Source organism: Aricia agestis, chromosome 16, assembly GCF_905147365.1.
Source record: "Aricia agestis chromosome 16, ilAriAges1.1, whole genome shotgun sequence".
Taxonomy (NCBI): Eukaryota; Metazoa; Arthropoda; class Insecta; order Lepidoptera; family Lycaenidae; genus Aricia; species Aricia agestis.
This window is the reverse complement of record NC_056421.1, coordinates 412544-440340: the sequence shown is the minus strand read 5'-3', so window position 1 is coordinate 440340 and position 27797 is coordinate 412544. Positions and strand designations below refer to the sequence as shown.

The 27797-nt window shown below is 35.9% G+C and overlaps 1 protein-coding gene across 2 annotated transcripts in view; it reads left to right on the top strand.

The window, feature by feature from the left end:
- The window catches only part of LOC121734592 (dopamine D2-like receptor), a 96894-nt gene that overhangs the window by 16111 nt on the left and 52986 nt on the right, over positions 1-27797 (top strand). For both annotated transcript variants that reach the window (XM_042125173.1, XM_042125172.1), the window contains exons 2-3: positions 12407-12516; positions 19268-19520. In XM_042125173.1, coding sequence (XP_041981107.1) covers positions 12407-12516; positions 19268-19520 — 363 coding nt within the window. The remainder of the gene's footprint in view (positions 1-12406; positions 12517-19267; positions 19521-27797) is intronic.

The following is a 27797-nucleotide window of genomic DNA, read 5'->3' as shown; positions in this document are numbered from 1 at the left end:
GAACAACGCCATTCAATCACACGGCTATACGTCGTTTAGCTGACTTGTTGACTACAACGTTCAACACTACAGCTAGACGACGCTTAGCCAACTGGTTTGTTTTTGTTTTGGGGGGGGGGAGGGGGCTGCGCCACACCGACTTGGACCTCACCGTTCAAAACATTAATATTTTTATTATGTAATTTATAAAATATACAAAATTAATTAAAATTTATAATATTATTTCAATTATCCTTGGTGCGAAAAATCTAAATAATAAAATAACAAAAAAAAAGGATATGGACGAACAGTCCATAGACGGCCACAATCTTATAATAAAAAAATAAAAAAAATAAAAAACAGTTGGCTGCGACATATACATCACTGCAAAATATGTCTGTTACTTAGCTTTAGGCTGAAACTTTTGATTTATTTTTAATAAAAAGATACTCTTAGTTACAGTCTAGTTTTATAGCGGCAAAATGTACGGTTCTCGCGGTACTTTCAGCGCAAGTGAGCTACGGGCGTCGTTTAGTCATGTATTAAACCAAATGAGTAAAAAAAATTTAAAAAAATTAATTAATGTCATTATTTAGTACGTACATCAATCACAGATATGAAATTACTCATAGTCTGGTTGTCATTTGCCGAAGCCCTGGGGGCTGGGGCTCAAAGCTGAAATAATTATATCAGCTTTTATTTGTCTTCGGCTATTTGGTCTTTGAGAGTAATCTGTTTTAATTAATATTGTAGTTTTATCCACTATGGTACTATGAATAGGTTATCTATTATAGATCATATCCGGCATGTTTATGACTATTAGGAAAAAAAAGTAAAATTTCGCCATTTTAGATCTGATATAATTATGGAGGTAAGTTTGTGTAATTTTGTGTTTACTAGATAAATAATATTGTGTAAATTAAGAAGTAAATTATTGAATAAAAAACTTTGGTTTTCAGAGAAACACATGTCGTTTATTTGAAGGTTAATAATTCCAACATTTCCAAATCATAAATTAGGGAAAAATATCCCTTATATAGAGTTGGCTCAAATCTATACATCTATACATCTTACATATAACTAAAATAAGAGTGTCTGTTTGTAATATTGAAATAACCGTTTTTTACTACGTGCATATGAATATTTAGACGGTACATACACCAAAATAACAATTTTTAGAATTTTTGTCTGTCTGTTTGTTCCCGCTAATCTCCGAAATGGCTGGATCGATTTGGAACGGGACTTTTATTGGCAGATAGCTGATGTAGCAAGGAGTAACTTAGGCTACTTTTTAGCCGACTTCCAAAAAGGAGGAGGATATTTTTTTCTTTTTTTATGTTTTACCTATGTATTTTACTCCGCCGTTTATGGACCGATTTTCAAAATTATTCTGTTGTTGCATAAGATATGGTCCAAATTGGATACCATGTTCATAAAAGTGGTGATCTGATGATGTAATCCATGAGAAATCGAGGGGACTCCTTGAAATTTATATGGAAACATAGCGTGATTTGAATTTTTTCAGAAGGACTTCAAGCATACACTACCAAAAAATAGGAATTTGCACTGAAGTATACCCTGGTTCCGAAGGTGCTGTTTAAAACTATTGAATACTTATAGACTGATATAATATGTTCGGGAATTTCGGTGTTGTTTCAACAACTAAAAGCATATTACCTAATATGATGTATCAATTATATTATTCATCATCATCATCACTATAATTATGACATGCATCGTCACATTATGACCTTATTAACGGTATTTCTCATAGTCTTTTACTTCAAAACGCGTGCTTTTATTATTATTCCTACGTTTGTTGACTGATTTTTAAAATTCTTTTCTTAAATTGTTGCTGAATATATATATTATATAGGTATAACCTGAATTTGGTACCATGCTTACGAAAGTGGTGATCTGATTGGAGCTCCTGAGTCCAGGATCTTTTTTGGGACACACATAGACACCTCAACTATGTCTTTGATCAATCTTCATATTTTTTTAGTCGGTACCAGCTAAGTTCAACGGCAGCGTAAGTTCTATGTGCAATTTACTGCATTAATACAATAACCAATTTTCTGAAATCTATAATAAGCATAGCAAGTTCACCTACAAGGAAAGAAATAATATTCTATAGCGAGCGTTTTTTTGTAGATCTATTTAATTTTTTCCAACACCTCTGACAAATGTTAATATTTTTTACTAAAATGCACATTAGAAACTTGACAAATTATATGCCTGAACCTCCCTAGGAATCATCATGTCGACTTTTTTTTATGAAATTAGGGGGCAAACAACACAGCGCAAGCGCTGTTTCACGCCGGTTTTCTGTGAGAACGTGGTATTTCTCCGGTCGAGCCGGCCCATTCGTGCCGAAGCATGGCTCCCCACGTTTAAAAGTGAAATTGTGAAAAGTGCATAAAAAACCGTGAATAAAGGCATTGATTGTATGGAAGCTTTCTTCAAATATTTACGTTACTTTCTTTATAATGAAGTTTTAGTGGCAATAGAAAACGTAGGTCATGGAAATGCCAACTATCTAGCTAGCGCGGTTCTTGAGATACAGCCTTGAGACGGACATACAGACAGGCTGCTGCTGTCTTTGTAATAGAGTAGAAAATTTTCTGTCTTTGGTATCTAACTTATCACATTTTGTCGAAGCGGACGAAGTCGCGGGTAACAGCTAGTATATAATATGACTATTGACAAAGCTGGCTCTAGGTATTTGTTAAAAATCGATTAGCAACAGCTGCAACACCGTTCAATCGTATGCACGCACTCATACACATTACTTGAAACATTTTGTGTGGAATATATTTTAATAATTGCATTTAGGTACATTATATTTTACAGTTAGGACCTGTTTCACCACTCCAAAGTGCCGATTCTCTATACTCTATCTGTCAAGTTAAGTGATGCATAGCCTATCCGACACCTATCAGGAAGTGGTGAAACAGCCCCTCAATCCTTTAATTAGTAGCACTATCAAGAAGTAAATGACAAAATATGGTATCTATACGTGGGAGAGCCATGCTTCGGCACGAATGGGCCGGCTCGACCGGAGAAATACCACGTTCTCACAGAAAACCGGCGTGAAACAGCGCTTACGCTGTGTTTCGCCGAGTGAGTGAGTTTACCGGAGGCCCAATCCCCTACCCTATTCCCTTCCCTACCCTCCGCTATTCCCTTCCCTACCCTCCCCTATTCCCTTCCCTACCCTCCCCTATTCCCTTCCCTTCCCTTCCCATCTCTACCCTCCCCTATTACCCTATTCCCTCTTAAAAGGCCGGCAACGCACCTGCAGCTCTTCTGATGCTGCGAGTGTCCATGGGCGACAAAAGTTGCTTTCCATCAGGTGACCCGTTTGCTCGCTTGCCCCCTTATTTCATAAAAAAACAAAAAGTTTTTGGGGATGAATAGGTAGATGGAAATTTCTTACTCTCTCACGCAAACACCTACTCAACATATTGTAATGGGTTTATAATTGTACTCAGTGCCGTAAATGGGGCGGTGCCACTGGTACAGGGCGTAGACTCTGGGGGGGCGCAAGAATGGCCAGACCAGGCAGACTCTTATTCTTTCGAATTGCTCCCGATAACTGATAAGTACTTCCCGCTGCGCCCCAGAGATGTATTTCAATGTAGTTAAAAAAAATCTACAGCCGAACATATTATAACCTCCTTTTTGGAAGCCAGTTGAAAAACAAGGGTGAAGTTATAAGCTCGCACAGGGCCAGTATCATTATCTTTGTCACTTCCATGCAGTTTCCTTGCAATTCACTTATCAGTTGTAAAGTGAATGGTTCTGTTTCGGTATCATTACAACTTTTACTTCTGAATGGTTTTAACCTGTAATATTTGTCTCTGAACTGGATAAAGAAATGTCAAAAACGAACGTCAAATTCGACTAACGGAATTGTTTTTTTTTTTTAGGAATTGAAATGGCTTAGCCATAATGACTAACGGAAAAATTGTAAATCAAGATGAAAATATAGTTTAAAAAAAGATTGATATTTTTATTATAAAATATACTATTTTCTAATATATAACGTGGTCAATGTAGGATTAGTTACTTTTGCACCGATTTATTGTATTTAAAGGTAATTATTGTAAATGTGTAAATGGTTTTATTTATATTTTTTTGGTATTTTATAGGCCCTTTATCAAAACTCTAAGAAATTATAACACTCCTTCATGTTTATATTATCACAAGCATGGCGATCTAGAGGAGAAAGAATTCTCTGACATTGGTAACTCACTGTGTCGGCAATTAAAAAAAAGAAGAAGAAGGAGACAAAAAAAAGATAATTAGATATTATTATTTATGTATATAGAGTTAGGTTAGGTTAGGTTAGGTTATGTTTTATGCAAGAAATTGAGTTTATTGGTATTTGACACCTACGCTAAATAATGAACCTTAAAATAGTCTTAGAAATGCATCAAACTTGTGGATTACAATTACATGCATTACAATTTACAACAGAGTTGATGTCATCATGAGTTGAACATAGTTTGTTGAACTTGAACTCATTTTTGAACACCTACGTTTTTTTGAGCTTTCAAATAGGTATTATTGTAACATAAACAGGCAATTTATAAGTTTAATAATCCCCTTTTCGTGCCTTGTAAGGCATTTTACATTATTAGTACTGTGTACGCTGAACCAAATATTTTTCAGGATAAAGGATGATTGCTAACACTGAGATACTATAAGTACTACATTGCTAATAAATAATTGCAAGTGTAATGATGACGAAGTCCTAGGAAGATAATATATATTCACTCAAAAGCTTAAATTAAAAGAAATTTAATAAATACTCGTTTTTAAATGTTTTTTCATTTATTTTCTACCCTACGACCACGTCTTTTTAAATTTTTTTAATACATGAGGACTTACTAAAGTCCTCATGTATTTTAAATTTTAATGTAATAATATAAAACTAATATTATTATTATTGAGGTACAAAAGTATTTTTGGTAATAATAATATAATTTCCAATGAAAATATTATGTTTTATGAACAATAAGTATGTTTGTTATGCAATTTTTATTATGTCTTTTTGGAAAAAGTACTAAGTATAAGTAATGTAGGATTATATTTTTGAGTTTTAGTGACTATTCCCATTGTATATTATATCATATTGTAGTCAAGAGAAGTTATAAATGAAAAAGTGCATATAAGAATTTGACAGTAAGAGTCTTTTGCTTAAGATGCTAATTTTCAACCACGAAAATACAATATTCCTTTGATATATTGTTTGATACCAAGTGTATATTCAAGTGCTCGTAATGCACATTAAGTTCGATCGCAAATTGAAACTAAACTCCCAAATCCGCGGCTTTGAGTACCAATTAACCTCGTGGTTTAGCTAACTATCCGTTCAAAGTTATCTTACCCGTCCTGAGCCTTTGTGCCAACCACGTAAAGTTTAGTTTCCGTTAACTCCGAAGCTCCGAATGGACTTACAGTTATGTAATATGATGATAGCGTCCCGATGAGGTCAGATCACTTTACCAATCTAATTGTATTATCAGAAAATTTGGATTTAGCAATTGCGGACTTCCATAATTTGGACGGAAGTGTTATTAGAACGATAAACTAAGTTTTTGCCGAAATCACAGAACACTTGACTCGACGTAACATGATCAAATAGCGTGGGTTCGCTATATATCTATGAATCTTCAATAGGCCGAACACTACTCATTATAATACGGCCTCCCCACGTTGGTTAGTAATATGAAAACATCAGCTGGTCTGAACAAGGCACTAAGTCGACGTGTATTAGATAATTTTGATAGCGAAGTATGGGAGTCCCAGTCACTACTGAGAAGACCTTTTACTTCCTGAGAAGACCTTTTACTTCCTGAGAAGACCTTTTACTTCCTGAAAATACCTTCATAATATTATCACGCCGTAGAAATAATGTCATTATTAATAATTGGTTTAAATAATGAGTTTATGATATTATACGTTTATTATTAGTTTATTACATTCATAATATGTAATAACTTGAAGTCCGTACGTGATCAGAAATGTACAGTTCAAAGTTTGTGTCGAATCCTAAACCAAGTTCGTCACACGTGTTCCTGGAATAATTCTTGAAGTTTCCTCTCTGTGTGGCGCCTTACTTGGTTATGTATGATGTTGCTCTAAAATTCTATTGAAATTCATATAGAGCGCAGAAATCGTAGATTTTGCCGTCTACATGTAAGTTTTATACTTATATATACTTATACTATTGTCAAGTACTGTAATATTGCTAACATCAGCACTTTGCTCAAAATGTATTTTAAATATTGTATTTATTACTATCAAACTCCAAATTTTACACACATATTATACTCTACAATCCTACACGATAACACCGCAACTAAAATTTCAGTGTAAAGTTGTTAATCATGTCAATCTTATGTTAATTATTGCTAAAAACCTGATAATACTTTTTTATAGAAGTATTAAAATAAAAATAATTATAATCAAAATGAAACATAATATGAGAAACATGCACGCACTTTTTACTATTATCACGTCATTTGGGAACTTCTTAAACTCTAAAAATCCAGATAATGGGTGAACGACTACGTAATCTTAACGACATCGACAATCTAAATATTGCACGTAATATTGAATGTAATTGTGACGAATTGCATAACTACTTGACTGTTATCACACATGATATTACTGTAGTCACTCAGAATATTCGTTCCATCTATTGTAATCTGGACAGTTTTCTTCTAACTCTATCATCTCTGTCATTTCCCCCCGATATTCTGGTACTTACTGAATGCAGGTTAAACTCTAATAAATTAATTCCCCAACTTGATAATTACAACTCTTTTTCAACCACTCATCATATAAACCAAAACGACGGTGTCGTGGTATATATAAAAAAATCTATATCAGCTATGGTAAAAGAAATCAAATTATACCAAGCATCGTGCCTTCAGATTGATGTTTTTAACATTGTCATATTTTGCATCTACCGATCGCCATCCAATAGTAATACAGATAACTTTGTTAATGTGCTATGTTCCCACATAGACACTCTTAATTTAAATAAGGATATTATAATAACGGGGGACATAAATATAAATATTTCATCAACTCAAACTGAACAAACTCAGGATCATAAAAATAAATCCTACTATCTAAATTCTCTTTCTGCGTATGGTATACTTGCAGGACATACTATACCTACTAGAGGAAAAAGCAGCTTAGATCACTTTATGCTGAAAATAAATAAGAATAAAACCACAGCACATATTGCTATTTTACAAACCTCGGTTACTGACCATTATACCACTCTTCTCTGTCTTGAAAAACTAAAGCCAAAATTGAACACTATTAGAATAAGAAGCAAGGTCAACTTTGAGAATGCATTAAACAGTCTGAAACAAAAAAATCTCACCCAATTATTAACCTATACTGATCCTAACTTAATGACTAATCATCTTATATCTATATTAATGGATACATTAAAAGATAATACAGAAACTGTTAAGATCCCTAAATCTAAAATTACTTTAAAACCTTGGGTCACCCCCGGTATCCTAAGGTGTATAAAACACAGAAATAAATTACAGTTACAACTGAAAAAGAACGAACACAATGAAATATTAAAAATTACTTATATACGCTATAGAAATCACTGTAATAATTTAATAAAAAAGCTAAAGCGCCAATATGAAAGTGAATTACTAACTAAGAATATTAATAACAATAAAATCTTATGGAAGAATATAAAAAATATTACATATAGTAGCAAAAAATCTGATTCTGATAATAATGAATTAATTAATATTAAAAATAATCTCACTGAATCTATAAACTTTATCAACAATTATTTTTCAAATATTGGTAAAGAACTAGCTCAAAATATACAGTGTAACCCCTCTCTAAATAATATTAATACTTATCATAACACTACGACATCAATTATAAACTCTTTTGCCCTACTGGAAGCTGATGTAAGCGAAGTTAAAACAATCATAAATAATTTAAAATCTGATAGCGCATCAGGTTGAGATAACATTCCGATAAATTTTCTAAAACTGGCCAAAAACGAATTAGCTCCAATTCTTACTCATCTTGCAAATATCTGCTTCCAGAGTGGTGTATTCCCGGATCTTCTAAAGAGATCCATAATCACCCCAGTATTTAAAAGTGGGGACAGATCTGACGTTGGCAATTACAGGCCAATATCTGTCCTGCCAGCTATCTCTAAAATACTAGAGAGACTACTTAATGCTAGACTTCTAAGTTTTCTAAATAAATATAATTTGATTTCCTCCTCACAATTTGGATTTATGCGCGGTCGATCAACAGAGGATGCAGTGTTGTCACTTAGCCAAACAGTAACAGAACAGATTGATAAGGGCCAAAAATGCATGGCAGTATTCTTAGATCTAAAAAAAGCTTTCGACACCGTGTTTATTCCTATTCTAATTCAAAAGCTAGAAAATATTGGGATCAGAGGTACTGCTCTTTCCCTTTTTACATCATATTTATCTGGAAGAATGCAGAGGGTTAAAATTTGCCAGCATATCAGTGAGGACAGTAATGTCACATATGGGGTCCCTCAGGGAAGTGTGCTAGGGCCAACATTATTCCTCATCTATATAAACGACCTATGTAAATTAAATATAAAGAATGCTAATATCATAGCCTATGCTGATGATACGGCTATCGTATTTTCTGGAAAAAATTGGACCATCTTAAGACAAAATGCTGAGCATGGAATGATGAAAGTGGCCAACTGGCTATCGCATAATTTGCTGACACTGAATACAGTAAAAACTAAATATATTTGTTTTAGTGTACAAAATCGTAAACAACCCGACATTAATAATTTTACCATACACAATTGTCAAAATTTTCACAATATTACATCATCTGGTTGTAGCTGTCCGAAAATCGAAAAAGTTGACAAAATTAAATACCTAGGCGTGATAGTCGACCAACGACTATCATGGCACTCACATCTTGAGCAAATGGCCGGTAGGATTCGTAAAGTAAATTGGATTTTTAAAACCCTTAGACAACTTACATATACAGACCCAAATAGGCTTCAATCTCCGCGTAATATTCTGCAGGAGATATACATAGCCCTTGCTGAATCGGTTCTTACTTATTGCATCCCTGTCTGGGGAGGTGCCAGCAAAACCAAAATGCTAGAGTTAGAAAGGGCACAAAGGTCTCTATTAAAAATTATTTACTATAAGAAAAAAAGAACACCAACTAATGAATTATATGAAATCAGTAATGTCTTAAGTGTTAGGAAATTATATATTATATCTTTGATTTTAAGACGACACAAAACCGTGAATATAATTCCTAAAACTGGGCGTAGTAGGAGAAACATTATGGAACTACCAATTATAAAAACTGACTTTGCAATGAGACAGTTTTCAAATATATCTATTATCGTGTACAATAAAATAAACCATGCACTAAATATTAAAAATAAAGTTAGTAGAGATATAAAAACCATGATCAAGGAATACTTAAAACCATTTAATTATGAAGAAACCGAAAAATTAATAGAATATTTAAAAATATAAACTTTACACAATAATTAAAATCTTACTAAATAGATTAATAAATAATACACACACACGATCATCCACATTCCACATCCACTCATTCATAGCAACAACAATACTATATATTATTACACAAATTACACTGATGTATATAGTTGTACCAAACTCTCTATCCTATTTTTAATAAGAAATTTTACTAATATTTTATTGTATCAAATCTTCTAATCTTCTCTGAACTTTCTGAGTGTGTAACTTTTTTAATTATGTTATGTTTAAATCTTTTTCTAAACTTTCTGAGCGTGTAAGTAACTATTTTCATTATGTTATTCTTAATCTTAGTATAAATAGTAATAACTTTTGCTTGTATAAAAATGGAAGAGCGTTGTTTGCCTGATACAGGCTATTAGCCTACTAGGCGACTTCGATATCTATCTTAACTATTGTATGTGTTTTAAAGTAAATAAAGTTTTTATTACTTATTATTATTATTATTATACTATAGGCGTTTTGTGCGACCAGCAATTTCGTTGCGCCAAAATTCATTTATCATTTTAAAACTGCCTATTTCTCTGGGATTAAAAAACGTGGGCTTAGGGTGTGATGGCCTCATCATGCCCCCCGTGTGGGCTTGTCTAGGCCACTCCTGGGGAGGCCTAGACAAGCCTGCATGCTGTCAGAGTCTGCGAGACGCGGACAACCGCTGGTAGAGTTGCGGTGTGTAGATCGTGCCCGGGACTATACCTTAGCGGGGAGTAGTGCATCAGGGGGTTTTTGTGAGTAGATCCTACGGAGAATCCCACATACTTCGGCCGACGTCCCCAATCCACCGGGCAAAACCATTTCCCCATGTAAAAAACGCTTAGCGAGATCAGGTGCCTTACTCCCGAAACTGATATCGATTTCGATTTGCAATTTCAACGGTTTTTTGACACTTTAGCCATCTAAAATATTTAAAAAAAATGTCAAAAAACCGTTGAAATCGAAAATCGAAATCGATATCAGTTTCGGGAGTAAGGCACCAGGTAAAAAAGGCGAATCGATTGGATTTTGAGAATACTAGTTTAAAAAATCTAAAAATACACGCTTTTCATAAAAAATAACAAATAATTGCATTGTCATTGGCTCTTAATACATACCATTGGCTCTTAATACGTATGCAAGTTTCGAATTAAGACTACTGGAGATAAATAAAAAACGTGCTCAAAGATTTCATTACATACATACAGCCTTCAAAAAAGCATGTTATAAAGCACATTTCTCGCAACGCATCTCGATTGGAAACCTTTACACGTGATAACCTGTTCACTAAGTGTAAAAGTTTACCATTCTTCTTTTTCTAAAACTATAATAATTAATATACACGGGGTAATGAAATACTCATCACATTTTTCTGAATTCCCTTGAATGTTCCCCCAGCCCGACCCCTTTTGTACCCCTTTGTTCTCTCGTGCGGGATAAAGAGGAACAAAAGTTGTTTTTTTTCCGCTATTTTTATTTTTTACCTTTCAGTGCAGAGAAAATATTTTCTTTAATACACCTTCACTTGGCTTCACTGAAAAAGGTGGAATGTTTTGCGGTAACTGCATTAAACCACTTCAATAGCTAGAAAGAACATAATATTATTATTAATTATCTATTTAGATGTAACATACAATAATGTATTCTTACTGAATATTATATACTACCTTATAATGTCAAATCGAAAGTGCATCTGATACTCGATCAAAATCGATTCATCCGTTTTGCTATCACTAATACTGAGTACTGACACGGATTAAAGTAAACACAGACAGACACCAAAAACATAACACCCCTCTTTTCCCCTATTTTCGTCATGCGCAATGGAATAAATAAGAATAAGGAATAATAATCATAATATTATAAGGAAAAAGGGACGAATAGTTTATTTTAGGAATATAAAAATCAATTACGCATCGTAACGACAGATTTACTTTTATCTTTGTGCCTTCAGGATATATCGAGAGTCGAGACTTATCAGTAATGTTTAAATATTAAACGAGATAATATTGGTTATTGATAATAATTATTTTTATAATTATAATAATTATAATATCTATGGACGCTTCACACCACGTCAGTCTGGCCCCGTGGTAAGTACCTGATGGACTTGTGTTACAGGTACCAGACAACGGAAATATATTTAATACTTTTATACTATACATATATTTAAGATTTTTATTATATGATACACATATTTAATTTAATTACAGATTTCTCGACAACAACTGCAAGTATTTCCATGACTCAAAGTACTGGGTTTTAAGGGAGAAAATGTAATAAAGTTCGTGGTGTTCGAGGTTTAAGATAATGTACACAACATTATCTTAAACCTCGAAGACCACGAACTTTTTTCACGCACGCATTCTTAAATGCCAGGCAAAGCTAGGTATTATCATCGGTGCTAATATGCGATTTTATGCGATAAAACGGTTTTATGCGCCAATATAAAGTTTTTTTCCTCGTCTCACTTTTGTAACTATATTAACTACTGTTGTACCATGGTGGTAGGATATTCATACTATCCATATTCCATACTAATATTATAAATGCGGAAGTGTGTCGGTCTGTCCGTCTATCTGTCTGTCTGTTACCCCTTCACGCCCAAACCGCTGAACCGATTTTGCTGCAATTTGGTATGGAGATACTTTGAGTCCCGGGAAAGGACATCTAAGGATACTTTCAATCCCGAAAAATGTAGGATTCCCGCGTTAAACGAATTTTGGCGCAACGGAGTTGCTGACGTCATCTAGCAGTAGAATACAATGCAGTATTTTAGTATCGTGGAATCGACGATCAAAAGTATTTTGTAAAAATTTTCTTCTGTATAAAAATTGTAGAATTTTAACTACCGTCATTTGTTTCAGTTTAACGTGACGTGGGGTCTGCCGGCGGTGGTGTGCGACTGTTACATCGCCATGGACGTCACCTGCTCCACTTCAAGCATCTTCAACCTCGTCGCCATCTCGGTGGACAGGTGAGAGAGACAGGCTGACAGATACACGCACGCACGCACGCAGCCGCACGCACACATTTTTTTTTTTTTTTTTATGAAAGAAGGGGGCAAACGAGCAAACGGGTCACCTGATGGAAAGCAACTTCCGTCGCCCATGGACACTCGCAGCATCAGAACAGCTGCAGGTGCGTTGCCGGCCTTTTAAGAGGGAATAGGGTAATAGGGGAGGGTAGGGATGGGAAGGGAAGGGAATAGGGGAGGATAGGGAAGGCAATTGGGCCTCCGGTAAACTCACTCACTCGGCGAAACACAGCGCAAGCGCTGTTTCAAGCCGGTTTTATGTGAGAACGTGGTATTTCTCCGGTTGAGCCAGCTCATTCGTGCCGAAGCATGGCTCTCCCACGTAAGTATTAAATATAATATATTACGAGTTTGACTACTTTTATGGCCCAATTTCACCAACGTCTGTAAGTGTTAACACCTAGTTAAAATTAAATGTCTTATCTTTAATTGATAAAATTAAAAACGAAAGAGGTAACATGATACTAGTTCGAGAATTAACTTTAACAGTCGTCGGTGAAATTGGGCCTAAGAGTTTTATTTCTGCTTGCACTTTCTGCTTGCACCCAAGAGGTGCTCAATCTAAAACATGACCTCTTTACCTTACTTTTAGGAACATCTTGTATATATACAATATAAAACAAATGAACTATTAAAACACAATAATGCTGCGTTTCCACTAAAGCGGAGTGGAGCTTAGCGGTGCCCGAATTGACCAATCACCATGCTCGAAATCTCCGCTCCGCTTCAATGGAAACAGCAAGAGCGGGGTGGAGCGGAGCTAAGCGGGTATTCATAGAAACGCAGCCGAGCGAGGCGAAGCGGTGCGGAGGACAACGGGGTGCAGAGTGGAGGACAGCGGATCGGGGCGGTGCGAGCAAGTACGCACCGCACCGCTCCGCACCGCCCGTGCGGAGCGGTGCGGTGCGTACTTGCGCTCAGGCGGTCACTGGCGACCGCGACATCGTTACGTCACGATAGACATGACTCCGCTCCGTTCGACTCCGCTCCGCTCCGTTCGACTCCGCTCCGCTCGACTCCGCCGCGCTCCGCTTAGTGGAAGTTACACTGAGCACTTTTCGCCGCTCCTCTCCGCTCCGCTCCGCTTCAGTGGAAACGCAGCCTTAAGACACCAATTTTCGTCAACTCACGAAAAAAATTACCATTCATCACACAACGGAATATCCATCATAACGATGACCGAGTATTTATAGGTTTAATATATCTTACTTGTCGCGTGCCTGTGCCTCGTTACCTCATTACTTATAGGCTTCAAGGATTATTGGGGTCAATGCCCTGTAAGCCATGCTTTCATATTATGTAACATCGGTTTAACTAGAAATAAAAAAGCACATAAATCAGTTGTTTAACATAACATAGATATCATCTAAATCTTAACTAAAACATTAAAAGCACATAAATCAGTTGTTTAACATAACATATATAGCATCTAAATCTTAACTAAAACATTAAAAGCACATAAATCAGTTGTTTAACATAACATAGATAGCATCTGAATCTTAACTAAAACATTAGAAGCACATAAATCAGTTGTTTAACATAACATAGATAGCATCTAAATCTTAACTAAAACATTAAAAGCACATAAATCAGTTGTTTAACATAACATAGATAGCATCTTAATCTTAACTAAAACATTAAAAGCACATAAATCAGTTGTTTAACATAACATAGATAGCATCTAAATTTTAACTAAAACATTAAAAGCACATAAATCAGTTGTTTAACATAACATAGATAGCATCTAAATCTTAACTAAAACATTAAAAGCACATAAATCAGTTGTTTAACATAACATAGATAGCATCTTAATCTTAACTAAAACATTAAAAGTACATAGATCAGTTGTTTAACATAACATAGATAGCATCTAAATCTTAACTAAAACATTAAAAGCACATAAATCAGTTGTTTAACATAACATAGATAGCATCTAAATCTTAACTAAAACATTAAAAGCACATAAATCAGTTGTTTAACATAAAAAAGATAGCATCTAAATCTTAACTAAAACATTAAAAGCACATAAATCAGTTGTTTAACATAAAAAAGATAGCATCTAAATCTTAACTAAAACATTAAAAGCACATAAATCAGTTGTTTAACATAACATAGATAGCATCTAAATTTTAACTAAAACATTAAAAGCACATAAATCAGTTGTTTAACATAACATAGATAGCATCTACATCTTAACTAAAACATTAAAAACACATAAATCAGTTGTTTAACATAACATAGATAGCATCTTAATCTTAACTAAAACATTAAAAGTACATAAATCAGTTGTTTAACATAACATAGATAGCATCTAAATCTTAACTAAAACATTAAAAGCACATAAATCAGTTGTTTAACATAACATAGATAGCATCTAAATCTTAACTAAAACATTAAAAGCACATAAATCAGTTGTTTAACATAAAAAAGATAGCATCTAAATCTTAACTAAAACATTAAAAGCACATAAATCAGTTGTTTAACATAACATAGATAGCATCTAAATCTTAACTAAAACATTAAAAGGGACATAAAAACTTAATAGTTTTATGTTCCGTTTAATGTTTCCAATAAAACAGTTGTTTCTAGTCATTTCCTTACAAAACTAATATCGTTTATCAAAAGCTTCTTCTAGGGCTATTTTTCTTTTTATTAGAGATAATTTTAATATTATAATGATTTTCTGTGGAAAAAATATTTTTTGTGCCATCATAATTTTTTACTACCTATTTGACCGAGCTTCGCTCGGTATTCGATAAAACACGAATAAAATAACATTTTCTAAAAATGATTCCTACCTAGATACTAAATTTCATGAAAATCGTTGGAGCCGATTCCGAGATTCCAATTATCTATGGTATATATATGTCGTAGGATGATTTGATAAATCCGTGTTCGATTTATCAAATCATCCTACGATGTCGTAGGATGATTTGATAAATCGAATTTTCGCGAAAATTCTAGGGATTTCGCGAAAACACGGATTTATCAAATCATCCTACGACATATACAAGAATTGCTCGTTTAAAGATATAAGATTGTCAATGAGTATTTAAATGTCAGAAAGTCAAACATTGACACGGCTCACCGCATACACACGTTTTCCGTTTTCGATTTCCTAGTGTGGAATTCCGTGAGACTAGCGCAAACGTTCGTTTTTTCTCGCACGAACGCGCCGGCTTGTTCTTCAAACGTACGTACGGAATTCGTTCCGATCGGAAAAAAACAAACCAGTGGAAGTTAATGTATTCTCTACCATAGAGTTATAATATCTGGTTCTGTCTCTACTGATTTCATGCATACGGATTTCCGAATTCGGTATATGCGGCCAGACTTGGGACTCAGCCCTTAGGACAGGAAAGATCTCACATAAGTCTACCTACTTATTTCTATATCAATATTACTTAATAAAATAGTAGTAAATGTTTAGTATATTTTACTTTAAGATCATGGTCGTTTAATATTATTACTGTATATTGCAGTCTGAATACTTAATAATATAGGCTGGTCGGTCTTAGTGACCTCTTAGTTTGTTACGCTTTCATACAAGATCTACTCAACTGATCATCGTGTACATAAATTTTTGAAGTATAAATATTGCATAAGCTATTAATATTTTACTAAACAAAAATAAAAAAACTATGCCAAAAAATATCAAAACATCATATTATGGAAGAATACCAAGAATTATCGTCTCAAACATTTGAAATTTCTCAATTTCTCAAAATTTTACACCTCAAAGAGGTAAAATTTTGAGAAATTGCGACCGAAAACACGTGTAGTTTGCGCGGGTGAAGTCGCAGCGAATATAATAGATCGATTAGAGCTATACTATACATCAAACAGATAATAGTATTGATGGATTAGTCTTGTTGGTTTCCGCCGATACGACAACAATAATTTATATGTTTAGTTTCGGATGGAAAGCTGTATCCAGATAATCTGATTTGTATCGTTCAACAATTCGATATAACTTCTGTGTAGGCAGTTCGGATTAGGATTTGTTTTTACTAATTTAATAGAGAAGGTTAATTTGTTTTGTTAGGAATGGGCAGAATGTTGGATGCGAAACTAAGTATAAGGGATTTAGGTGAATTTGACCAAATTATATTAATTTGTACCTAAGCTGGAATGAAGGTTAGCTTTTATCGGTGAAAAATGTATGGTACCCGTTGTATATGTATGATGAAGTCGCGAGAAGAATCTAGTTATATTGTAATGAGTAAAAGGCACAATATTATATTATTAAGTAGATATAATTTTCTGAACTTAATATAATTTGTAATTAAGCTTTTAACTTTGCAATTTACAAAGGACGAACGTATTTGTTTGTTTATTATTTTCATCATATTTTATTTAAAGTAATATGAAGTAAGTAATTTTATAACTCTTTTTGTTGAATAAGTTTTAACTGAACTTGGCTAATAAAAGCCGAAACAACAAATAAAACATATAATTGGACATTCAGTCGAATATAACAACATACTTTGCAACGAAAACCTCGCAAAATAAAGTTTTTATTTGAAGCCATATTTGTTGATATAAAATTCATGACACTTGGTCGTTGAACTAAAAAATTTTTATGATGTGATATGGAAATTATGTTTTACATGTTGATGAGTTAGCTTTCATATTTATTTTTACTGCAGGTTGCCCGTTCGTTTGCGTAGGAATTCGTTTATTAGCAGTGTTCATAATAAAAGTTCTTTTTTTGTGTATTATATCCTTTACGCTGGACATTTGAAACAATATTTTATCGTGTATTACATTTGAAACAATATTTTATTATGTAATATTCAATCGTGGGTTATAAATATATATACAAGAAGACAAGATGTTAGTGTAAACACCGTTATCCTTGAAACCATCAAATGAGCCCGTCAAAATGAACAACTTTTTCTATGAGAACAATGCTGAGAACTCAAAAAAATCCGTCTTCATACCCATACAAACTGCCGATCCGGGCATCCGTATGGGTATGAAGACGGCATTATTTTTTGAGTTCTCAGAATTGTTCTCATAGAAAAAGTTGCTCATTTTGACGGGCTCATTTGATGTTTTCAAGGATAACGGTGTTTACACTAATACACTGTATACTATAATAATATAATATACATCTAAACTTGTTTCGCGCCTTCATAGAAATACATAGAAATCAGTAGTGTCGTGACGACACGTCGTCTGCTGCAACCTCATGTAGCCGGCTTCCAACTTGTGCCTTTAAGCTTAAATATTATAGACCTAAAGATACACCAACAGACAGAGACCTCACTAAAGGCCAAATCATATTGCCACGTATTCATCATCAAACAGCAATAATTTAATAATTATCTTATATCTTCAAACGAGCAATTCTTGTATATATATATATAATTGGAATCTCGGAATCGGCTCCAACGATTTTCATGAAATTTAGTATATAGGGGGTTTCGGGGGCGATAAATCGATTTAGCTAGGAATCATTTTCAGAAAATGTCTTTTTATTCGTGTTTTATCGATAAACTGAAAAATATGACTCTTCCTGACCGCTATTGGCGAATAATAATACTATTTTGTTGGCAACTAATTGTTTTAACGACCAGCAGATGGCGTTATTAAGTAACACGAAGTCAATGAGTGTTTGCTATACCGAGCAAAGCTCGGTCATCCAGGTACTTATTACTTAAATTATGTATTTTGCTTTCATGGTTTTTTCGTAGACGTGCTACGCCGCATTCTCGTAGTGCTACGCTCCGTAGCAGTTGCTACAAAAATGTAGCAGATATACTTACTTACAATGAGAGGTTGTTTCTTGAGTGCGCTCTGACTTAAGTACTTCATTCTTGATATCAAAGTAATTAAAGGCCATCTTAAGACGCTTAGAGCGCATCAGGCAAGATTGGTTTTAAGTAGAACACATAGGAGTATAAGAGCGTCTTATTATGTAGACTAGACCATTGTAAGTCTATATTATACTTTCATTTTATCATCTTTAATCACAAAACTCATTCACTTATATTTTAACCCCGTTAATTGATCATCCCAATCGTTATTCTCGAGTAATTCACTCCAATGTATACAAAGTGGGGCGATTAATTTGACGTGATGGATGGCACGGGGATTCCGCTTGTCTTTTAAATGAGAACCCCTAAATGAGGCTTGGACCCTTTTCTTATAAAACTGCCCTAAGTAAACTATAAGGATTTATAAAGTTTGATAGGTGTTGGATACACACGTGTGAGTTATAAAGGTAGTTTCACACGTGTAGGTGTAATGGTATGAAAATAGACATATGATGAAGCTGAGACGCGAGGTCATTGACATAATATGTTCTATTTGTAAACGTTCGAGAGGAGTAGCACGCTTTGGATAACATACGCTTAAAAAAAACGAAGTTGGTGTTAATAAATTCAAGAGTTTTTAGGTTCCGAACATTATTGTTTTTTTTTTTTCAATAACCAATAGTTTCTCTTCACTAACCTAGCTAGTAGCTTCGCTCGGCCCAGCGATTCGTGAAAAAACATTTCTCTAACATCTCTGGTGAAAACGCACCCTGAATCCAGCCTTGTTTCCAGATATAATATCATGCCTTAACCCATCAATCCCCAAGCACCCGGCTGACGCATAGCAATTGAAATTCGATTGTGTCTGCGATACCCACAATCGAGGTATTAATGTCACAGTTTTAGCTATAAATCCACCTTTCTTCCAGGTACATAGCGGTGACCCAGCCCATCAAATACGCGAAGCACAAGAGCAGCGCGCGCGTCTGGCTGATGATCGCAGTGGCGTGGCTAGTGTCAGCCGCCATCGGGTCCCCCGTCGTCCTCGGCCTTAACGACGGCCCTGACCGGAGCCCCGACCAGTGCCTCTTCAACAACACCGACTACGTCATCTACTCGAGTCTCGGCTCATTTTACATACCGTGTATCATCATGACGTTCCTGTATTTTCGGATATTCCAGGTATGTGGTTTAGCGTAGCTCTTAAAATTATTAGTAGAAAATCTACAAGTGAAATTGTAGATTCGATGACGTCTGCTATGTTTTTGTTGTACAAGTCGAACTTGCACAATTATGGCTAAAATAAACACTGGATTAAAAATCATGACCCATAATATGTCGCCCTTCGTATTAAAAGAACCCCGATGACCTTGGACTTACTCTAACCGGAAGACGCTTACAAGTGGTGCGGAGTGTAGAATGATTATTATTCTTGTATAATCTATTATTTTGAGCATCTTATTTCCATAATATTTCTATATAAAATTAAAGAATGGGTACTCATAAGAGAATAATTTCGATTCTCCAACAATTTCACCATATCACCTGTTGCGTTTAAGCAGCGTGACTTTACAGTTCGACTCTTAAGGCCGGTTTTATCGTTACGCGTTTCGCAGCGCCGTTGGAGCGCCGCGCGTTCGAAGATGTATGGGGGTAGTAGTTGCGGTTTAAAGTCGCGCGCTTGAGCAGCGCCGTTCGTCCATACGTTAGTTACAGCTTCGAACGCGCGCGCTCCAATGAAGCTGCGAAACGCTTAACGATAAAACCAGCCTCACAAACGAACGAACGAACGGCGCTGCTCAAGCGCGCGACTTTGAAACACAACTACTACACCCATACATCTTCGAACGCGCGCTTCAACGGCGCTGCCAAAACGCTTAACGATAAAACCAGCCTTATAGTTTATGCTACTTGGTACCGTTTAGTTTCTATACAATACGAGTAAATACCGAGAACCTCCCTTCGGAGTCTAAATGCCACAAAAGGATGCCACACGTATTGTTTACTCAATTCTTAATGTATTCAAAACAAAACACCAGTTAAAATATTACCTATATATTTTAACTGGTGTTTTGTTTTGAATACATTATTGCCTAAAAATCGTATTTAAAATTCAGGCCCCGCCATGTAGGAGTATTCTGTCGTAATTGCTGTCAATTCCCCTGGGCCGCCGCTTGATTGGCCGCCGGGACTAAGTGCCCAATCCACATCTATATAGCTAATTGGTTTTTATTCAAAAACTTGGTTAAAAAAGTGTATTTTTGAATGTTGTTACTCGTTACGGAATGGAGCTTTGCTTGGTGATTGCATAAAACTTTATAATGACCGAAGACTATGATCAAATCAAATTTAAAGTTTAAAATATAAACTCACAATTAAATATCTCTTGTTGCATAAAACATTATGAACTTCACAAAAAGATACACATTAAATTGACAGACTTGCTTTTCTTGGAGTCTCTTTTTTTTAACCTAAAGTGTTGTATGTTCTACGTAATATTTTACTCCTAAAAAAAACTCGAGTTTGGACGTGAGCTTACTATTTCTTCTCTTTCGCTACTAATTACGCTAGACTTCTAGCAATATTTAGGTCTTAACACTACTAACTTGTATATATTGTATATCTAAATATTAGTTGAATAAACCCCGGTCAATATCTCGTTACATCTAACCCGACACCAGCTATTACTGCGGGTTCGAGTTTGCGCGGTAACTCCAGTAACTCGACTCCTGACTCTCAACTCCCTAGTTAACTGTCATCGTGGTTGAAGTTTTCTACTTTATAATATACTAGATGTCTCCCGCAACTCCGTTGCGCCAAAATTCGTTTGCCGCGGGAACCGTACATTTTTCACGAGCAAACGGGTCACCTGATGGAAAGCAACTTCCGTCGCCCATGGACACTCGCAGCATCAGAAGAGCTGCAGGTGCGTTGCCGGCCTTTTAAGAGGGAATAGGGTAATAGGGGAGGGTAGGGATGGGAAGCGAAGGGAATAGGGGAGGCTAGGGAAGGGAATAGGGTATGGGATTGGGCCTCCGGTAAACTCACTCACTCGGCGAAACTCAGCTCAAGCGCTGTTTCACGCCGGTTTTCTGTGAGAACGTGGTATTTCTCCGGTCGAGCCGGCCCGTTCGTGCCGAAGCATGGCTCTCCCACGTCTATATCTGGTTCTTCCACTCACATCTTTAATTAACGGTGTAGATATATAGGCAATAGGGGAGTAATGATTTAAGATGTTTTTATTAGATTAGTAATGTTTTTGTTTTATCTTGTTAGCTAACCCGACACCGACCAATTAGTTCGAGGTTCAAATGCGGCGGGGGATTCCAGTAATTCGATAATTCGTAATTCTTAGCTTTAAAATGTTGCTAACAAGTAGAGTTAACTGTAATGTAATATTGGATGCTTTTTGTTAACCTTTGGTAAGTATGAATTACGAGATAAAGCCCGCGACTCAATTGTGCCAAAATTCCTTTATTGCGCGGGAACCGTACATTTTTCCGGGATGAAAAGTATCCTACGTCCTTTCCCGGGAATAAAAGTATCTCCATACCAAGTTTCAGCAAAATCGGCTCAGCGGTCTTTGCGTGAAAAGGTGACAGACAGACAAACAGATAGAGTGATAGACAGACAGACAGACACATTTTTGCATTTATAATATCAAGTATGGATGGATATCAAATTAATCAGTATCCGAAAGTAAAGGAAGAAAGGTACTAAGAATGTACTAAATTTTATTATGTATGAAATTTGTTATCAGCGGGAGTACATTTTGCCATGCTAAGACTATTCTATGTCCTTTCACACAGGCAATTTAAAGCAAGGAACTTGAAATTTTGGGCTCATAATTCAATATGTATGAATATTAAAAATTTCACCCCTAAGGGCGTTCGCTGCGTTAAGCGTGCGCCCGGCGCGGCGCGGCCACCAGCGAGGCGTACCGTACTTGTTTCATATCATCCCATAGAGATTACTATGGCGAGCGCACAGCGCAGGCGCCCGCGACGGGCAGCCGCGCCGGGCACATGCTCAACGCAGCGAACGCCCTAAGACTGCGTTTCCGCCAGAGATGTGTTGCGAGGAATGTGTTTTAGAGAACCAATAGAATCGCGACGCGACCTCGCTCAGCGCAGCGATTCTATTTTTTTTATAATGAAACAAGGGGGCAAACGAACAAACGGGTCACCTGATGGAAAGCAACTTCTGTCGCCCATGGACACTCGCAGCATCAGAAGAGCTGCAGGTGCGTTGCCTGCCTTTTTAAGGGGGAATAGGGTAATAGGGGAGGGCAGGGATGGGAAGGGAATAGGGGAGGGCAGGGATGGGAAGGGAATAGGGGAGGGTAGGGAAGGGAATAGGGTAGGGGATTGGGCCTCCGGTAAACTCACTCACTCGGCGAAACACAGCGCTAGCGCTGTTTCACGCCGGTTTTCTGTGAGAACGTGGTATTTCTCCGGTCGAGCCGGCCCATTCGTGCCGAAGCATGGCTCTCCCACGTATTTTTTATATTATTGGATCTTAAAAACACGTCAATTGAGACCGCAACGCGACGCGTTATTAAATTTAGAAATACATCTACGGTAGATGTATTTCTAATGGATCGACAGAGACAGAATCTGTCAATTCAGTACAAATATAGCAATGCATCTACGCGTCGCATAGCAGTCTGAATTAACCCTTCGGGGGCAAAATAGCGGATCAAAGTTTGTATGTCAAGAATACTATTTTTCTCGAACTACAAAACCGGCGTGAAACAGCGCTAGCGCTGTGTTTCGCCGAGTGAGTGAGTTTACCGGAGGCCCAATCCCCTACCCTATTCCCTGCCCTACCCTCCCCTATTCCCTTCCCTTCCCATCCTTACCCTCCCCTATTACCCTGTTCCCTCTTAAAAGGCCAGCAACGCACTTGCAGCTCTTCTGATGCTGCGAGTGTCCATGGGCGACGGAAGTTGCATTCCATCAGGTGACCCGTTTGCTCGCTTGCCCCCTTATTTTATAAAAAAAAAAAGAAATAACTCGGCTCGTATATTCTCAGAAGCTTTCACATTACTATTATCAGTATATCAAAGTTCTACATACACGAATGCACTCACGTTATTAAATATATTGCACTATGGACTCACTATAGAAATATTTTTCTCATCTCTTTTCCGTCATTTCTTGCTAGAATACTCACTGAATGTGTATAGGAGTGAACACATTACTCAAATTAAATTATGTACCTTCAAAACATTGAGGAAATCTTTTAAAAGGCGTACCTGTGCTTTTAGAACATCAAACACTTTTATTGTAAGTCTCACAATCAAGATGGGCTTTATTATACCATTCAAGCTCAAATTCGACAGCCTTTTAGCAAGTTCATAATAAGATTATTAAGACACAATACAGCTAAAAACGTAAGCCTCCGGGCACAATCAGTTAAAAAACAAAATTCCAGGCTAGCGAAGCGACAGTTGTGGAATACACAATCTGGGCACTTTTGTGGTACACTTTACGGAAAAACCATCACGCCTATTGATTTGTGTACTAAATAGTAATTTCTATAATAAAATTATAATATATGTAGATGTGTTATCATCAGTCAGTCAAGGTTTGGTTACTATAAAAATATAAAAAAACTGCTTTAAAGATTATTTTATATTAAAAAATATATCTATTCTATCTATACAATAAAATCGTAGAGGTAAAATTTTTGTACATTGAAAATAAACTTGAAAAAACCAGTCAGGGGCATATTAGAAGAGTAGTAGAATACATTTTAACTATTTTTGAAATTTTTGTTTCTCTGTCTGTTTGTCTGTTTGTCTGTTTGTACAGGCTAATCTCTGAATCCGCTGGACCGATTTAAATTAAATTTGGCATGATGATACCTTACATCCCTGGTCAACATTTTAGATACTTTTTTTTTAACCGACTTTCAAAAAAAGAGGAGTTAATGTTTACTTTGCTGTTTGTGGTCAGATTTTCAAAATTCTTTTTTGATTGTATAGATTGCCCAAATTTGATACCATGTTTACAATAAAATCGGCCATGTGGGAGTCGGACTCGTGCACGAAGGGTTCCGTACCGTTATAGAGAAAAAATAGGCCAAAAGTTGTGTTTTGTATGGGAGCCCCCCAAGAACAGGTAACAGACAGACAGACACACTTTCGCATTTTTTTTATATTAAATAAGGGGGCAAACGAGCAAACGGGTCACCTGATGGTAAGCGACTACCGTCGCCCATGGACACTCGCAACATCAGAAGAGCTGCAGGTGCGTTGCCGGCCTTTTTAGTGGGAATACGCTCTTTTCTTGAAGGTTTGCAGGTCGTATCGGTTCGGAAATACTGCTGGTGACAGTTCATTCCAGAGTTTTACAGTGCGCGGCGGAAAGTTACGCGAAAAACGCACTGTGGAAGACTGCCACTCATCAAGGTGATGAGGATGGTATGTTTTTCACGTGGGACGATAGCGAAAAGTTGCAGGTATGATTCCGAACAATTCCTTAGAGCACTCCCCGTGATACAACCGATAGAGGATGCAGAGTGAAGCTACATCTCGGCGTAATTCCAGAGGGTCCAAGCTGTTTGAAACACTATGGCAGTCAACAATTCGAGCGGCCCTTCGTTGGAAACGATCCAGAGGGAGCAGTTGGTATTTTGGCGCCCCTGTCCAGAGATGAGAACAATATTCCATATGAGGCCGAACCTGTGCCTTGTAGAATTGCATTTATAATATTAGTATGGATTTTAGCTAGTTATACTAGTTATACGTTTTCCAATTTATAACAATTAAAACAGAGCATTTCAAAACTTTCTGTCATTAATTTGTTTGAAAAAACCCTCAGCTTTCGCTAAACATTAAAAAAATTAAAAAGCCATAAATCACAACTTTCAACTTTGAAATTTAAAACGGCGCGAACTTACAAAAAGCTTTTTTAATATAATTAAAGCGCGTGTTTTATTTGAAAAGCTCAATAGAAGCTTAGGATAAATTAACCGCGGTATAAAGGTGGTTAACGGAGAGCTGTTTACCGACTCTAACTAAAATTAATGTTCATTTGTGCCCGCAAACATGACCTACACCTGGACAGGGCTGTGACAGTTTACACAACTGTTGAAAAGGGAGGGTAGTATTAAAAATAAGAACGTTTATTTGGAATAACATGGTAGTTACAATAAGATGGTACAATTTGAAATAGCACTCATGCTTTGTCGGATATCTCGACGTGCAGATATTTTCTTTTTATGTTCCTTTGTGTAGAACTATCATGTTGATGTTTCTCGTCGTGCTAGGTAAACTTCACGGTTTATATCTTCTTATATATAAAATTCTCGTGTCACAATGTTAGGCCGCGTACTCCTCCGAAACGGCTTTACTGATTTTAACCAAATTTTATATGCATATTCAGTGGGTCTAAGAATCGGCTACTGGGTACTTTTTATATTGATAAGTGCATATTTTGTTGAATAAATAATAGTAAATTATTACAACTCGAGACTGACAATGACCATTGTTTGCATGCTACAGAATAGCGATGTACGTTGCCATGGTGACATACTTATTTAGTCACTTCAATAAAATAATACGGGTGAAATACTTTATATTATGGCAAAGAAACGTTTGCCGGGACAGCTAGTCTATAAAACTCAAAGGTGAGTGACTGACTGATTGACATAGTAATCTATCAACGCACAGCCCAAACCACTGGACGGATCGGGCTGAAATTTGGCATGCAGGTAGGTGTTATGACGTAGGCATCCGCTAAGAAAGAATTTTGATAAATTCCAACCCCAAGGGGTTCAAATAGGGGATGAAAGTTTGTATATAATAATACTTCTTAACGTGAGCGAACCCACGGGCAAAAGCTCGTATACATATAAAACTCAAAGACATGGTGATCTATCAACGCACAGCCCAAACCACTGGACAGATCGGGCTGAAATTTGGCATGCAGGTAGATGATATGACGTAGGCATCCGCTAAGAAAGGATTTTGATCAATTCTTCCTCCAAGGGGTTAAAATAGGGGATGAAAGTTTGTATATAATAATACTTCTTAACGCGAGCGAAGCCGCGGGCAAAAGCTCGTATTATATAAAATAGTATTATATAAAATAGACTAACTTCATTGAGCAAAAAATCCTTTATTTTTCCAAGATAAAAAATTATATGCATTCCCATTTCCCGGGAACCAAAGTCCATTATTTCAGTCCAAATTTCATCTCAATCGCGTACAACAATGTAAGCAACAATCGTAAAGCGCAGATACAAATGCAAACAAGAAGACAGACGGACACTTTTCATTTTTATAATAATACTAGCCGTCCCGGTGAACTTCGTGTCACTTTAAAACCTTACCTGGACTTCTACGAATATTTTAAGACTAAAATTAGCCCAATCCGTTCAGCCGTTTTTGAGTTTTAGCGTTACTAAAACAATTGAAAATCCATTTATATATATATATATATATATATATATATATATATATATATATATATATATATATATATATATATATATATATATATATATATATATATATATATATATATATATATATATATATATATATATATATATAGATTAGAACGGATTACAATACAACTCGAGAACGCTAAAAAAACTGCGAAGATATCACTTAGACAGCTTTTACGTCCATTGAACATATTTTACGATGTGCCCTTAGGGAAAAATCCTACGAATATGCCTGTCCCTCAGACGCAAAGGGTTTTATAGAGAGGTTTTTTCAATAAAAAGGTTTTACCAGTACTTATTTCTTCAATTGTCGACAGATCTGGTACGTTTAGCAAGTCTATTTTGACAGAAGGGTAAGATTTGTGGACTTTTCTGTATATTTTTAGTGTCTTTTTGGGTTTGCGAAGTATGTTTCTTTAATCTTTTTCAATAAACTGTTATGTTTTTGCTTATGTAGCAGCCCTGAACAAACAGTGTAAAGTTGCAAGTCTTTGGAGACTCATGTGGACATTTTCACTCTACGACACGACATGACTACATCTTGTATGGTGTATGTTGAATCCATAGTTCCATAATAAGTGTGTCTCTTTGTCTGTAAAGTCTTAACGACAAAAATAAACATCTGAATTAATAAATATAAATTGGTATCGAAGCATTTTTGCAGATAGGACACGAGATAGTTTTCATTTCACCAAATTTCAAACTTCCCACGACACCTATAGGACTTTTAGGGCATAACAAATTCTTATAAAATAATTATAACTAGAGATCGCCCAATGGTCGAAATTCGACCTTAGTTCAACGACATTAGTAAGTCCTAATCATATATTTTTCAAATCTTGTCTCTGGGACTCAGCTGATCTCAGACCGGCCGTGTAAGCATTGTCTAGTATCTAAGATTCAATAAAAAAACTTTAATCCATTTTCAATTTGTCACCTTGTTGTCAACAGACTTCAGCCATAAATAAAAGAGTATAATTCGTATGTATAGGCTTGTCACTC